Source organism: Ptychodera flava, chromosome 19 (genome assembly GCF_041260155.1).
Source record: "Ptychodera flava strain L36383 chromosome 19, AS_Pfla_20210202, whole genome shotgun sequence".
Lineage (NCBI taxonomy): Eukaryota > Metazoa > Hemichordata > Enteropneusta > Ptychoderidae > Ptychodera > Ptychodera flava.
The window spans coordinates 18,231,577-18,248,515 of NC_091946.1; the positions used below are offsets into that span (position 1 = coordinate 18,231,577).

The window sequence follows — 16,939 nt, forward strand, 5'->3', positions numbered from 1 at the left end:
CTTTTTGCAAATCATGGTAAAAGTTCAAACGCCCCCACGTTTTTATACAACGCTATAATTGTTTTCTGCGGTGTAGGTTTGGACCACTTCAGAGTGATTGGGTGACAGGGCTGGGAAAAATGTCATATTTTTTTTGCTATCTGATATTCCTTAGGATGGTTCCCGGGGTGTGTCGTACTGTGTACAGGCACACGTGCTGAAGCACCTCATGTTTAAAGATGAACTGCAGTCATTCACCAGCACAACGACAACGTCCACGGCCCAACAGACGAGGTGAGTGTCAATTGAATCAGATGTTGACCTCTGTAGAATATTGCTACATGTATGGGCCAGAATGTTTGTTTGTATGTGTGTTCCTTTGTGTTGATATCGTGTGTGCAATGACAGTCGATGATGTTTGTTTTGTTATTGCATGTGATATGTCACATCAGCATTTTTTGATTGGCTTTTATTTGAAATAAAAAATGTCCGTTCACACAACATAAACTTGTAAATCACTGTTTTCTAATGATTTTGTGCATAGCTAATGTGCATTTATCAATGTATATTTTGCATGTGTGGAAGGTTGTATTTTGCCACTTGAACAGGTTCAGTAACATTCCAAGGTGTTATTTGATTGTGCAGGGTATTATATGAGACACGAGACATTATCAGGTTGTACGTATCATGTTCTATGGTTTTTGCATGGTTTTTGACTGCATACATGAATCTGTTGGGTGTTATTTTGTTGTGGCAGGGTGTTATTTAATCTACAAGGGGTGTATTCTACATAATAGCCTGCATGCTAATTTCATCCATTTCTCAGGGTGTTATTTTGTTGATATGATCTTGCATTGCACAAAAAAACATGGCTGATAGTTAATGTTGCGTTGAGATCACCATACATTATTTTGACAGGCATGAAGTATGAATAGCTTGATTTTTCAGACAACTTTTTCATCCTCTTTATTTTCAATTTTTGATTTTGTGCAGTGTACTTGGAAAAAAGTGTGTTTTGCAATGAAATTTTCACAATCTGCCTATGTTCAGATTGTTTTTGTAGAATCATGTAAAATGCATGTGCTTTATTGATGCATTGTTATTCCTGTATAAAATCTCATATCAGGTTTGCCACTTTGTATAAATTACATTTTCCCTGCTTCTGCCCATACGCTCAGTGCATTTCATGAATCTATAAAGTAAGCTCACTAATTACTGCAGCTGTAGGGGCATATCAAACAGCACGTGTCTGCATCTACTGTGTGTTCATGCTGTCTCAGCACAATATTATAATCAAAGTATGTATGCTATACAGTGTAATTGGCTTGTTGATCACAGCTCTAAAAAGCACCAATGCACCAAGCTACATCACTTGCTCTGCCGTTGACAGGCTTCTAGGCTATCTTAAACTGGGCACTGTATGTGAAAGTAGCCAGTGCATGCATTTGATAATGATCAACTTTGACCGAAACTAATATTTGCCTTTTCCTGGCAGATACACCAACTTAACACAGATCAGGCCTTGCATCTAGCTATTTCATGTTTACATGTGCATGCACTATTAATGCATCATGCATTGAGTATATGTCCATTATAAACACACAAAGTTTGGCTGAGCTGCATAAAAAGCATCTCAATATGATCATCAGTCAAGTTTCTATTGACATTTTCTGTCATTGCAGCAAATTGAAACCCACAGAAATGGAGAGAAGCAAAGCTTTGGCCAGTGCTATATGTGAAATCCTATGGCGTGCCGGAGAAGAGAAGAAAGCTGTGCTCACACTTCCAGGGTCACACCCACAGTTCAGAGTAGACCCCAAGGAATTCAGAACAGATGGCTTTCTAGAGAAGGTATTTAATCATTGAGATAATTTTGCATAGCATAGTGGTAATCACGTAAGGTTGCAATGTATTTTCAATTTGTTGCAATCATATCCAGGTCTCAATTGGAGATTGGACCTCACGTACAGATCTCAGTAATTGGTTTCATATTTGAATTGATCCAAATGAGACGTACACAGAATTTCATTATTAGTGTTTCTTGTCTATTGCTGCTTTGTTAGTTGTCCATCTGTTGTAGAACTTTTTATCATTTTGATTCTTTTTATGGAGAGACATTTTTTTGACATACATGGTACACTTATAGTTCTACGAGTTTTATTTTATGTCAAATTTACACTTCCATTGAATTTATTTGTAGAAACCCTCTGCATTCTGTTTAAGGTACATGTAGTTGGCGCCTCAAAAAGGAAAGATTTAAACTTTTTCTCAAACTTTGCTCCAGCAAGCTTTCAACCAATTCTCCTTCAAAATCATGAATAAAATTGGGGTTACCATGCAAATTTTGGTACTAGAGATGCAAATTACCCAATGTTTGCCGATATTAATGGCTACCATATAAGGGTTATCCTTATCCAATTTTCACAAAACTAAGCTATGAAAACTTTATTTACTCCATAAAGGTGTACTGTCACATGTTCCAATTTTGTCACAGTTACCATGGAAAGAGAAAATCTAACCAATCATAGATTTTAATTGGATGGCTGCTTTTTAAAAACAGCGCCCTCACATTGGCATTTTGAATACCAAGGAACCGTATATAGGCATATTTAGATTACAGGTGACTGTATACCTTTAAGATTCAAAATGAGCCCCCACAAGTGGTAGGCCAGAAGGATATTGTAAAAGTTTTAGAGTCTGAATATTTGTCCCTGAGGTGCATTCTACCTCAATCTCATCAGAAATATGCCAATACGAGCCATAATGTGATACTCTTTGCAGTATTATGATGAAATGCAAACTCTTATTCTTTGACGCGTTTTTCGCTTATCAATTCCCTTCACAGTTGATGTTGCATGAGTTTGATGACTTTCAACTTTTCTCCACGTACATCAGAAGAAACATCAATTTGGTAAGTACCAATTTGTATATAATTTAAGTAGGTTACCTGCACATTATAGTATCGATTACAAGTTGTGCTGTTGATGAAAATCTTTCATGGTGTTGTTTCTTTTTTTTTCTCAGTTTGAAAAAGAAGATGGGAGTGGTGTTTTACTGTTCATTTATAGTTTGATTTTGTCCAGGGATATACATAGGTATGTACCCTAAGTAAGCACTCAGCTGTGTTTATTATAATTTGCAGACATACTTCTTTATTGAGATACTCTTCAAGGTTTCAACTTTCTTAGCCTGACAGCATCCCTTTACTAAAACACCAAGCAAAGCTAAAAACCAAAACTCAATATTGAACAAAAGAATCGCATTGAGTCTGTTGAGAGTTGCAACAGTCACTAAACTGAACTGCTGTGAAACAAGTACAAGTTAGTGACCAGTGTTACGACATCTGAAAGTTTAAGGTTAAAGTTCAGTATGATTTTCCTTGCAATGATGTCAATAGAGCTGACCGTCCTTCTCATGAACAAACCATTTTCATTTGCTACATCCTGGCCTCTCTAGGGAATGTTTACTGGTAGTCTTCAGAGAAAATTAAATTTCTGCGAAATTTGAATTTCACAAGTTTTGGCTCAGTCTTTGATATTGAGTTTTGACAATGAAAGTGATGTTTTATTTTTCACATATTACATCTATGTGATTTCTTCAGCTTAATTGTCGAAGACTGCATGAACTCATTAGCATATCATGTGACACTTGTGACCAATCACAGACAGTGAAACACCAATCAAGTTGCTAGTCCATTGGAAAACACTCAAGACGCAACATGACCGTTTCTGTACAATAATCCAGTCAATTTTCTGGTGATTCTGTTGCAGATTAGTCAATGATTTGGAAGATGACAAGTTATTGACGCCCTATGATTGGGTGTCATTTGCAATGGTCAATCTCATATTGACTGGAAAAGCTTGTCCTAGAATAAATGAGGGGACAGTGAAACTAGACAGAAAAGGAGAACCAATAGTAAGTACAGATTTCATCAGCGGGTGTTTAATTCCTTAAGGCAGTACGTGCTTGGAAATTGAAAGCCTTAAATGTTTGCTCAAACTTTCCTCAATGAATCTTACAACCATACTAATACCAAATCAACATTAAAAATCAGGGGTCACCGCGCAAAGTTTGATAATTGAGAAACAAATTACCTGATATATACCACCATTTGAAAGTCAATTCCTAAGTTTACTGTATTGGGAAAATCAAATTTTCAATTTTTGATAAACTAAGATAGTGAAAAGTATTCCCCACAAGCAGTAGAAATGAACTGTATTGTAAAAATTTGAGAGTTCAAATATCTGTCCCTGAGGTGCATTCTACCTTAATAAAACAGTGATGATTGAAACTGGAGAGAATTTATCACTACCATTCTAGGTAAATAGAGTATACTGAACCAAGAACATGGAAAGAGAACGGTCATTGCTTGAAATATGATGAAAGCTAGGACAGTGTCCATTGCTTCATGATAGGGAATTGTGAGCCAATGTTTGGCATGAGGAGAGCATACTATAACAATTTCATATTATCGGAATGACTATTGTATATGAAGGGAATTAACTGCTATAATTTTCTCACCAGCAAGTTAAGGCCCAAATCCTCCACTTTTCAATGGTAACTGTGGACTTATTCACAATGAGCTGGGGTGAACAGAGTGAAGTAATGCATTTTTGTATTGGTATAATTCTCTCATTGAAAATATGCAATCATTTTGTACTCTCCAGGGTTATCCGACTCCCAGTCCCAAAGGACGAAGTGACATTGGTTTACTGTTTTTTGACAAAGAAGAAGAAGAGAAGAAAAGGACCAGGGTAAGTCACATGGTACAAATAGTAAATCCCATCCATGGATGCAAAGTGAAATGTAAGGGTGATGAATAGAGTTCTCCCTGGCACCTGTTCCTCTTGGGTTAGGTCTGTTGTTGTGAGTGACATTGCCAAATCTGTATGCTAGAAGCCATCTATGGTATGGATGTCGAGTGTTGGCAGTTCAATTAGAAATGACTGTGTTAAACTCTCACCTTTCCAGTCACTAAAATCTACCCTAGTTCAGACCCTCCAGCTCAAAAAGTTATTCGTCACTCGCAAATAAACCCAAGAGTAAAAAGAATTCTGTGGCTTCAATGACATGCTATCTAGGATGGTTATTTCAAGTTTAGCAAACGTGAAAAGTACCGTCACCTTTATGAAAAGTGTCAGAGGGCAGAAGATCAGAGTATAGTCATATTTCAGAAGATTTGATCAAACACTAACCGTCCAGATTTTAGGCTTGCTTCTTCTCCTACTGATATGCACATACCGATATGGGATGTCAGATTTTCCGTCTAGGATTGATTGAAAAATGCTAGTGACGTACCAACTGTATTCTGTTATGAGGAAACACGTGAAGAAACTTCAGTATGCATTTTTATTATGCCTCTGTGGAATACTTTTTGTCAAGGACGTTCTTTTATATTTACAGCATTCCTGGTAATGCTTACATGTGAGCATAACATGCCAAGACGTTTTTTAAATTTCTGAATTCAACTCTTATCCTGCCTTGTTCAGATATCAACATCTGGTCAAGTTGGTGGAAACCAGTGAGGCATAACATGTCCAATATTGCATTTTAACAAAAATGAACATTTGAAACCTCTGAAAACAGATAATTGTAAACAGGATTTTCACTGACTTAACCTCCCAGGACATCATATACACCATGCAGGTGAAATACATGGTTCAATATTGCTCTATACTGACTTAGCAGATGGAGAATTGACAGGTCTGGCAGGATAAGGGTTGAAATATCATCCAGGTAGCATGCAGTGATATTTTATTTGTATACAAAAACTTTGTAGGTTGGTACAATGTTGAGAACACCAAAGTATCCCATATGGGTGACCCACATCAACAGCAAGGTGACCGGTGTGATGTTCAGTCCCAGTCTGGACTTAATGAGTGACTGGAGACGTGAGCATCGCTTCACTCTCTACTACTACACAGGACTGCACATGGTGCGACACGATGGACCAGTTGAACATGCTAAGCTGACCATAGGTGAGTGTGGTATCAAGGAAGTAACTGTAGCACCCAGGTATACGACAACTTTTTGTGAAGATAGTCCTCTATCTGATTGTGGTTACTATTACCGGATACAAATGGGAAGTGAAGTCTTCCCAACTGTCAGAAAGTTTTTCTTTCTTCTAGCATCTATTCAGAGAAGCAGTACATAATAGTATTCATACATGCAGTCTATTAGTAAGTATTGTGCATGTATGTAAATCTAGAATAATAATCAATGGTGAATATTTGAATATTCATGACCTGGGCATTACATTCGTAAGATTGTATACCAGTATGAATCAACATTGTCACTTGTTGATGGGAAAGCCTTTGCAAAGACCTACATGTTTTCCATCCATGTTCTAATGTTCTGATTTGTCAGCAGCATACTTCAATATGGAGGGAACAGTTAGTTTCATGCAGTTTTCACAAACAGTCACTGTGAATATCATCTTCATCCACCCTTGCTAAAAAGTCATTACAGCTAACCATTAATCATTGCTCAAACTTCATTCCCTAAAACGTATTCAAGGAACAAGACTGAGCTATAGTAGATGACTACTTTAGCTCAGTAATTATTCTTGAGAACTTCAAAACTTATTACTTGATGATAAATTTTTAGGTAGTATATGCACCTCGAAAGTGAAAGACTTTTGCTCAAACTTTCCTCAGTGAAGCTTTCAACCATTCTCTAAGCAAATCAAGAATAAAAATCAGGGGTCACCTTGCAAAATTTGGTACTAGAGAAACAAGTTACCTAATATTTACTGATATTTGAAATTCAAAATGGCTGCCATTCCTGTGTTATCTCTATGGAGAAAATAAAACTTTCCATTTTTGAAAAACTGAAGGGGAAAAACTTTTGCTGACTCCAAGAGCTTTAAAATGAAGCCCCAAGTGGTAGATCAGAAAAGACTTATAAAATTTTGAGAGTCTGAATGTCTGTCTCTGAGGTGCATTCTACCTTAATGCTGATAGTTATTGTATGGTTTTGAAGTGAATTTTGACTCTATCTTTCCTGGTTTTCACAGATACACGTGAAAAGACAGGAATTTCATTTACAACTAAGAAATCCCATGAAGACAAAGAAAAGAATATGCCAGTCTTGGAAAGAGTGATCTACACAAAGTAAGACTATTGAAATATCTGTTCAATCTTGTTGTGTTAGCATTAAAGGTATACAGTCACCTGTAATCTAAATATGCCCATATATGGTCAAAGGGGCGTTCCTTTGAATTCAAAATGCCCATGTCAGGGCGCTGTTTTTAAAGAGCGGCCACCTGCTTAAAATCTGTGATTGGTTAGATTTTCTACTTTCCATGGTAACTGTGGCAAAATTGGAACAGGTGACAGTATACCTTTAACAATTGATGGTTTTCAGTGTATGCTTGCACTAAAATATGACTCGTTCAATGGACTTCATGTAAGCCATGGGCTTTGTCTGATAAATCAAGATTGGTATTTTGATGTAGGCTGTAATGTGTATATGTCATGTCTAAATATGTCATGATACTTATATATTATGGTGCTGATACTTTGAAGCAACAGATATCGTTCTACTGAAAAGCGCTTTTCACCGACAGTATGTCAAGTTTATTGTGTGAATATCCCAGAAAAGCAGTTTTATTGTGAGACTGTTTTGTTATCTTCATTTAGTGAGAGGATGATACTCTGCATGTGTTGTCAGTATCAGAATAGTTGAATGTTGGCAAAATGATCCAGTTCATGGTTTTTTACACTATGTATCATTTCATAGAAAGTTTAAATATGGTTCCCACAATGGTCCTACACTGGAATATAAAATGACATGAGGTGTTCTCCAGACTCCACACACCCAAAAGATCACGTGATGGCGGTACAAACAAACCCTAGTGTACATGTGCAAGCACATCTTGAAATACAAGTATTTCTATGTGCGTTTTTGCACTTGGTTTTGTTTGTACCATGGTCCATTGGAATTCCTGGTTTAACCTATTCCCATGCAAGCCCCATGCACATTCTTCACAAATCCATCAAGTCTTGCTGAAAGACCCTCTTTTACTGAAGATAACTTTGTTTGCACCAAAAATTGGAAACTCAATCCAGTGCCATACATTTCTTGTATAATTGATGAAAAATGTTATCTCAGGAAATGTAAATCATGCTAGAATTGTTTTTGAAAGTGTAAATTTATGCTGCAGAATGACGTCATCAGGTATGTAATGAAAGCTATACACTTCAGATCGAAAGGGTAAAATAATTCTCTACTTATTAGGGACTGTCGATAATAAAAGCTGACGCACGACAAACGTAATTCTATCGTTTAGGGGGAGGGGGTAAAAGCTCATTTCGTTTTGTGTGCGTCAAAATCGCATAAGGATTTTCTATTGTTTTCGAAGTACGACTTTGCAGCGAGAACGCAAAACTACCTTCGCGTTCATCGAAAACAGAATGACCACAAAATACAGAGACAGAAAAGACAACGAAAAGACATGAATGTGAAATAAAAACCTGTATGCTTTGTCAACTTGAAACATGTATGTGAAACATTTTCCTACGTGCGAAATACATTAAAATGTTCTGTCTTAAAAAGTGAAACGTGTAAAGTGGGGGTTTATCAATTAATGTGCCCTTCCGGTATTTTTTCATGGGCGTGCGGATCATTGGAGAGGTGCGTGTGGGTTTGTCAGAAACGGCATCATAATACGAAATTGATTTCGCATAAGAACTTTCATTTTGAGGGGGGAGGGAGGGGTTTCGACGGCCCCTTAGTATAGCTAAATATCACAGACAGGCTAGTGTGAAGATAAATTTTAACCTGTCCCTCATTCCCGTCCCCCCTGTAAAGAGGTCCACAATCACCAACAATAACAATATGGGTGTGGACTAAACCATGGTAGTGAATATTAGGTCAGTGTTTGTTGTGTACATGGTCAAGTAAGGTATGTACATGTGCTGATCATATTTCCACCTGTAGTATAGCTGACATATTTTCTCTGTTTTTGATCTTACAGGTGGCCAGGCGCTGAAATTGACTGGCACGGTATGATGCCCTTTGTATGAGAGAGACACTGTGAACATCACACGGAGATAATACAGTGATCACCTTGTCTTATCTCACTGACACACACATGTATACATATGTGTACTTCAGCCAAGTAATAAATCCCTACATTGGTCAGTAAGCCGTACGTACATCTTTGCTGTACCATCAGTTTAGGGTTTAAGAATATGAATTCATGTAACCGTCCTTTAACTTCAGACTGTAAAATGCCTTTGAATTCCAGTTTTAATTCGCACCGTTGGAAGTTATTGCAGTTCACAATGCACCGGTAGTCTTCGATTTTGATTCGTGTTCAGAGAAAATTGTTCAAAGTGAATGTAGTTTGGATTTCCGGGCAGTGTTGCATTCAGGGTAATGTGGTACATTTCACACAGTCTTCTTCAATCAAGAAGTTTGCAATCACAGTTTTTGCCAAGGAGACGAGTCTTCACTACTGTATCTTCCAGTAATATTATTTATTATGCCTAATTACACTTAAGTTTCCAACGAGTCTTTTTGTTTGAAAAGTATGTGCAACTGATACATTTCTTGTTGAATAATGGTGCATTTTTTTCGTTTGAAATACAAAAAATTAACCTCTTATGCTGATCCTAGCCAATTCTAGATGTATTATAGGAATTCGGTCGGCTGTATTTAAAGTTACCAATCACTGATTTTCACTTGGATGTCCACACAAAATTCCAGCTAATATAATGCATTAAAGGAATTTGGTCAGTTGTATTCACATTAGCCAATCACTGATTTGCACTTGGCCTACCACATAAAAAAAGCGTGCCACCAAAACTGTCAAGTGCTGCAGACATTCCATAAGTAAACATGGCTGACATATGCCTCTTTTACCATATATGGAAATATGCAAATTAGCAGAGACTAACTTTAAAGTTGGACCAGCTGTGTACTGCATCTATTCTCTTTCACTGGTTTATTAACCTGTTTGACATTTTAATGTTTACTGTAGTCAGTGTGACTTTCCATTGTATTACACTTTGTGAGACCAAGACTTGTACGTTATAACGATGCAAGACTACATTTGATTGTAAAAAGTGGTATTTGTTAATGTCCCGTGAGTGCTACCTAAATTTCTGTTCTTATTTTGAGCGACAATCTAGTGCCTAAAAAATAAGGTAATTTTCAGTGCCAGATTTATAACATGTATTAGCCGTCCATTTTCCAATATTTGTGCCAATCACAGAAAATGCCAAAGCAGACAGGACTTCCATACATATACACAATTTACCATACACAGTGTAAAAATTGCCAATACAACCGTTCCTCCTATGAGAGAGTGCCAATTTAAGGTATTTTATACCAGAATCTTTACATATGTACAGTAGCTGTCCATATTCCAATATTCAAAGCAAACGTTTACACATACTGTGTAATTTCACTGTACATAGTGTACAAAATTTCTAATCAGAGACAATGTGCCAATATAATGTATATGCTAACATCAGAGCAAACTTGGACTGAATATATCAAAATGGGGTGAAAGGGTTAAGGGTTAGAGGTCAAAAGGCTAATGAGAAATGTACATATACTTGTATACTAGCTTGCATTTTATGAAAGACTGTACACCCTGATGTAAACTTCTTATATCTATCGCAATCAAAGATGTGTTTCTGGAAAGTGTCAATTGTCAGTCCTTCACAAATACTTGCGTGAAAGTTTTCCTGCCTTGAGGACCCTCTGCTTGAAAATTCCCCTTTGAATTGAATTTTGCCAAAAGGAGCGCCATGTTTACCTGTTGACTCCAAATTTAGAACAGCCCTGTTGTTTGACATTACCATGGTAGGTTCCGTTTTGGGTTGCAATGGGTGATGTTTGAAAACTGTGGCCGACTAAACAAAAACCAACGTTGAACGTCAATCAGTGGCACATTCAGTATCGCATTCAACACTGAACCAGAAGTTTTAGCTGACAAAACAATCTTTAAATAGGGCTTTACAATCATATATGTGTGCCTGTTTACATGCTAATTATCTGTCTTTTAAAATCGTAGCACTCCATATTTTTAGTAGCAGCCATATCTCTTGAGGGGAAACAAAGTATTATGAAAAAAGTTTTTTTTTCTTCTGTCCGTCCAAATTGCATAGAAAAGTAATGTGATTCTATTTTTAGAGTTTAAAATGAGTTTTTCAAGTTCTTCCAGAGCTTTTGAAATTTTTAGATTTTGTGCCGCCTGTAGACATGAATGTCAGCTTATACAAATTACTCATAACATGTCTTGTATCAGGTAGAATGTGTGTTGGTGACAGGTGTTTTAGAAATTGAATTCAGAAAGTCTGGTTTAGCTTTGTTCTGATGTATTCAAAACTTGTGTTGACTCATTTTTGAAAATGAACAAAAAAGAGAAGAAAAATAAATAAATAGCAAAACTTATTTTGTCCTGCAGTTTTGTTTTTGACCCATACAGGTTTCAAGTTATTTTCTCCCAGTGTACTAACTCTTTGAGTGCTTTAATTTTTCCCACCAAAATTTAGTGCTACATTTTACCAATTTTTATAAATTTTTCTGTACTTTTTTTTTTATACATTTGAACCAAATTGACACATTTTGTCAGCTACATTATTTTACCAAAATTTTGGCAAAAATCTGAAAAAATTTGACTGGAGTATATTTTATAAAGGCGACAAAAATTGGCGCTCAAAGAGTTAACATTGCATGACCAGATTATGACATGTTTTCACTTCCTTTACTCTCCTACTGTCAAAGGGGCAAAGTCAATATTGCAGGAAGACAATAGTGGACTCATATGGAACGATTTTACAAATCATCATAATTTCAGGATCCTCTTTAGTCACTGTGACAGACCTCACCTCCCATGTTAACGACAAAATAGTGAAAAAACAATGAAGGCAAAAGTAATATTGCCACTTCCGAGAATAAAATTATACATGTTTCAAGACTTGTCTGAATCATATGAATGATAGTCATGAACATGAAGTGAACTGCTGTGTCGACTGGATGTGGTATGTCTTGTAATACTTTAATGAGAATACACACAAGCTTACTCTACCCAAAGTTTTGTTGTGTGTCAATTGATCCATGGCATGAATCTAACGTTTGACCCCAAAGGTCACAGAGGCGTAAATTTACACAATATATCCACAGTTACTTTAAAATTATATACTGTTTCGACATTTGCTCATGTAATATGACAAATGTCAGTTGTATATGCTCTGCGTTTGGTATTTTACATTCATCATAGACTTATGTATAGACATATTGAGGTATTTTAGCGAAATGCCTTGCCACAAAACTTGTACGTGACAATTAAAGTGTTTAAGCCTTACATCAAATCAAATTTTTTGCATTTGTTTTTCATTGTGGTTCTTTCCGCATTCAAAATTTCTTGAAGTGACAAAATCACTGTTTTACATTGTTTTTAGCAACTATGATAAGTTAAGATGCCGATGATACCATTCATCATTTTGAAATGCCCGCTGAGGGCGCCCTAGGGAACTCTTTGCAACTCTGGACTTCGACTTGTTCATTCTGTCTCTGTTTATGCATAGACCCTAAAAAACGGGTCTATGGTTTATGTGAGAGAGAAAGCGTCTTATTTTCCGATGAAGTTGCTTTTCAAAATGAAATGAATAGACAGCCATTCACCTTACGTGTAAACGGCGACCTCTTAAACAGCGGTTGAAATTTATAACTGTCGACTGACACTAGAATTTCCAGCGAAGTCGGAAAACTGACAGACATCGTGACAGTGGACAATTCTTTCATAAATAACCAGTGGTCATAATATGAAAGACGTTCTAAATTTCAATATAATCAATCCCAGCACGACAAAATGGATAAAGATTTTACATATGTCAGATATTTTGATGTTTTCCCCGCCAGACGGCAGTATAGCCGATATAATGCCCTCTATTGACGAAGATTGAAAATTCGGTATTTGTTGCATCACGGTGATTGCATTTATAATATTATTTGTTTAATGGTGTCATCATTTTTTTCAATTGAAAAGACCTTTGGGTGCATATTCATATTTTTAACTTTGAGGTTCAAACTCATCAACAATAATATAGCAGCATTTCAAACTATCATCACTCGAAGAATGACTGTAAGTTATTTTACATCGAAAAAAAGTGCCACTGTCGGCTCTCGAAAACATTCCCCGTCTATGGTGCTTGACGTCTATAATAATAAAGGTATTACGGTAGAAGTCAACATGAAGGCAAAATGGGTTGCTTAATGCAGGGCATTTGCTCGAAACTTCAATTTTCTAAAGTAACGGCCGATGTATTTTAGCGTAGCTATGATCATCAAAGTTTGCAATACGCTGCCGTTGCCTAATTTTATGTATGACGGCATTTAAAATCGAATTCAAACAGTTGTTATCACTGGGTTTTAGTTCTTGGTATGCAATGAATTCGTTTGTTCTCCTTTACAGAATGGGATGTGCGTACTTCAGCCTACTTAAGTGTGTCGTCTCAAACCACCCACCCTTGATATGGCTTCGATTTGATTCTAAGCGTCTATCTACTCAGCAAAACTAGAGTAACACGTGTAGCTCATGGGCGCATAACCCATAATTATGCGTAAGTAATTAGAGTCAAGTATATTACTTTGAAATGGATCCACGTCAAGAGCTGAAGGGCTAAAGAACTGAAACGCATCTCTTTTTACACTCTAACATTCATCATTTGTAAAGGTTCCCGTAAAAATTATCTGTTCGAAAATATGTACTTCAACGAGTTTCGTCATTTTTTTGTCCTGTCTAAAGGCTTTAGGCTTTTTCAATGCATTCCGAATTAGTTTTCACCGTATGCGTATCGCATGCACGTTAAAAAAGCCATTTTATAGCCGCAAGGAAAACAAGATTAGTTCCCTGACAGCCTTGGGAGGTGCCTGTTTTTTCTTAATACGAAATTGACAGTCTTAGCGTCACGGCAATGTCCAGTTATATCCCATAATATCCAATTGACAACGCGGCTGAACCTAGCGCCTATAACGACACATGAAGTTTACAACTATCGGGAAAGTGACGGAAAATGTCAGCGAGATTTCATCAGAATACCAGAGCCTTGTTCCATCGTTGAGTGTGATGTCTTTAAAAATACCGTGGTTACTTCGGGCTCACTAAATGATCTCCTGTCGATCTATCGACAAGGTCTGAGAGCTCTTCTATTCTGTCATTTCGACCAACAATCATGTTCAAAACCGGAACAACTTCGTACCCAATAATTGTTAATGAAAGCTCTGTTAAATAATATCGCTTTTCTCTACACAGAATATGTCATTAAGTCTCGTTTGAGGAAGGAGTCATCGTATTTTACGATGTTCTATCGTTCCTGTTGCCGTGGTATGTTATCTTGTATCATTCCAATCTGATTAAAATCAGAACACGGCGACGTCTACTTACACTATAGGGAAAAGTGCGTGACTAGAGCGAGAAACTGACGCTTTCTCGCAATCGGTGAGAATCTGTTCTTATTCTCACCGCTGTCGGTGAGAAAATTTTAATCTCCACTGGAGATTGGTGAGAAATGCACTCCTTGGCGAGAATCAAGTGTGAGAACAAATTCTCACCGGTGAGAATGGAAATTCTCACTAAGTACAGCGAGAATTGAAATTCACTGGCGAGAATCATCAAGACTCACTGTTCATCGGCGAGAATCATAAAGACTCCGAAAGGCAAGTCTTGAAGATTCTCGCCAGTTAATTTCAATTCTCGCTGTACTTAGTGAGAATTTCCATTCTCACCGGTGAGAATTTGTTCTCACACTTGATTCTCGCCAAGGAGTGCATTTCTCACCAATCTCCAGTGGAGATTAAAATTTTCTCACCGACAGCGGTGAGAATAAGAACAAATTCTCACCAATTGCGAGAAAGCGTCAGTTTCTCGCTCTAGTCACGCACTTTTTCTCTATAGTGTTACGCGTACGCCGTATTCTCTTGCTGTCGCCTCTCAGGCGACAGCAAGAGAGTGCCGCGCAAGTACAGACGTCGCCGTACTCTACATCTGATTTTAATCAGATAGGTATCATTCGTACAATGTTGATCACAAGACCTGTACGAGTTCGTTTATACCTGTGAGAAATAGATCACCAGTGTTTTAGATCCATCCTCAGTTCAGATGGTGTTTTATGACGTTGTCATTCACAATGATAGTACAAGTATCATCAAGAAGGTATACTGGTTTCATAACCTGTCGCCTGTTCCACTAAAACGAGAGTCCACGTACTTCAAACAAGGAGGAACAATACTTAGTTTGAACATAGACCCTCGAGAAAAACGTTCCTAAGGGTCTGAGGTTTGAACATGTTGATTCAGACGTATTAAAATGACTGCATGAAATGATGTGTTTCTGCTCAGGAACTCAAACATTTTCCGAAATGTTGAATTTGACTTGTGAGTAATAGGGGGAACATGTTGTTGTTGTTTGGACACCATTTCTTGACAATTTGTGTACTGCCAATCAGCCATACTGTGAAGCGTCATATAGATATGCTAGAAACACTGATAAAAACGTTACTCGTTGACAGACCAAGCAAATACAGAAAACGACAAGAACTTCATTCTAATGAGCTCATGGCGGCTATGTAAACCACGAATCTAATAAAATAATTGTGTATGAAGACACCGATATATTTTATATCCCTCATATTACGTATTTTGAGTTTACAAATGACATTTCTCTAGACAAACACAAAAACTTTTGCTCCTGTGTCTGTTGGACATCATAACACAAGCTGGAACGAAGATGTTGAATGGTTTAATGGCTGACGCTGACATGTTCACAGATTACAACAAAATTAATGTAAACATTTCGACTCGTGTCAGCCACAATTGCGAACGGGGACTTTAAGATAGAAGAGATGATGACTTTTTGGCTGCTTGACAATTGCTTGTCATCTCCAACAAGTGCTTGAACTTTCCCTTCAACGATGTAAAAAAAAAACATGTTTATATCACCACGATCTTGCAAACGGGACGCATTGCCTTCCCGAAGTGAGGCAATTTTGCACAAGGCCATTTGATTTCTATAAGCCATGACGCAAGATGTGTTTCCATAGAAATCCTGTGCTGAATTGATACGAAATCTTGCCGTGGAAGATACATAGTTCTGATTGATACGAGTCGGCAGACAACATCCATACCGCTGGGCGATACCACGTTTTATAGCGTCGGTAGAAAAGGGAGACACAATGACAGTAATAAAACGAAAACGGGTCGTGTTGAACTCGCGATGGCAAGGACGAGTTGCATCGACTGAAGATGGCACAAACCAACTCTTCTTGTAGTTGCAGTTTTCTTTTCACATTGTTGGACACATTTTAGACACACGGCAATTATACCAAGGCTACCGGACCTTTTATTGACAATCATGCCGATAGCATAGGTATTATGCACACCCAAAAACACAACAAAAACTCACACAATACATTTGATTTCAAAATCTTTAGCACCCTTTATACAAAACTTTTGGCATGGTGCAAATAAATGTAATTGTTTTATTTCATAAAAGTAGTTTGGCCGTGAGATGTCGACACGGGAACTGACAAACCTCTGTAGTTCGATTATTACTTAAAGGTACGTAGAGGGCGCCTCGGGAACTGTGACAGATATAATTTGGACTCTCAAACTTTTACAATTCTTTTCTGATCTACCTCTTTTGGGGCTATTTCGTCTTTTTCGAAAATCGAAAATTTCATTTTTCTTCATAGAGTTAACACGAGGATGGCGGCCATTTTGAATTGAAAATATCGGTGAACCTTGGGTAGTTTGTTGCTCTAGAACCAAAATTTGCACGGTGACCCCTAATATTTATTCTTGATTTTGGAAGAGAATGGTTGAAGTATTCCATGAGGAAAGTTTGAGCAAATGTTTAAGGTTTTCACTTTCGAGTGCTGGTACCTGAAAGGTATACTGTCACCTGTTACAATTTTACCACAGTTACCATGGAAAGAGAAAATCTAAC

The 16,939-nt window shown here is 37.3% G+C and overlaps 1 protein-coding gene across 3 annotated transcripts in view; it reads left to right on the forward strand.

Moving 5' to 3' along the window:
- LOC139118781 (inactive ubiquitin carboxyl-terminal hydrolase MINDY-4B-like) overlaps window positions 1-11,385 on the forward strand; it is a 37,530-nt gene extending 26,145 nt beyond the window's left edge. For all 3 annotated transcript variants that reach the window (XM_070682233.1, XM_070682234.1, XM_070682236.1), the window contains 9 exons: window positions 155-273; window positions 1,662-1,830; window positions 2,825-2,890; window positions 3,004-3,074; window positions 3,750-3,894; window positions 4,647-4,733; window positions 5,759-5,957; window positions 6,995-7,091; window positions 8,957-11,385. In XM_070682233.1, the coding sequence (XP_070538334.1) occupies window positions 155-273; window positions 1,662-1,830; window positions 2,825-2,890; window positions 3,004-3,074; window positions 3,750-3,894; window positions 4,647-4,733; window positions 5,759-5,957; window positions 6,995-7,091; window positions 8,957-9,005 (1,002 nt within the window). In that variant the 3' untranslated portion in view covers window positions 9,006-11,385. The remainder of the gene's footprint in view (window positions 1-154; window positions 274-1,661; window positions 1,831-2,824; window positions 2,891-3,003; window positions 3,075-3,749; window positions 3,895-4,646; window positions 4,734-5,758; window positions 5,958-6,994; window positions 7,092-8,956) is intronic.
- The last annotated feature ends 5,554 nt before the right edge of the window (window positions 11,386-16,939 follow it).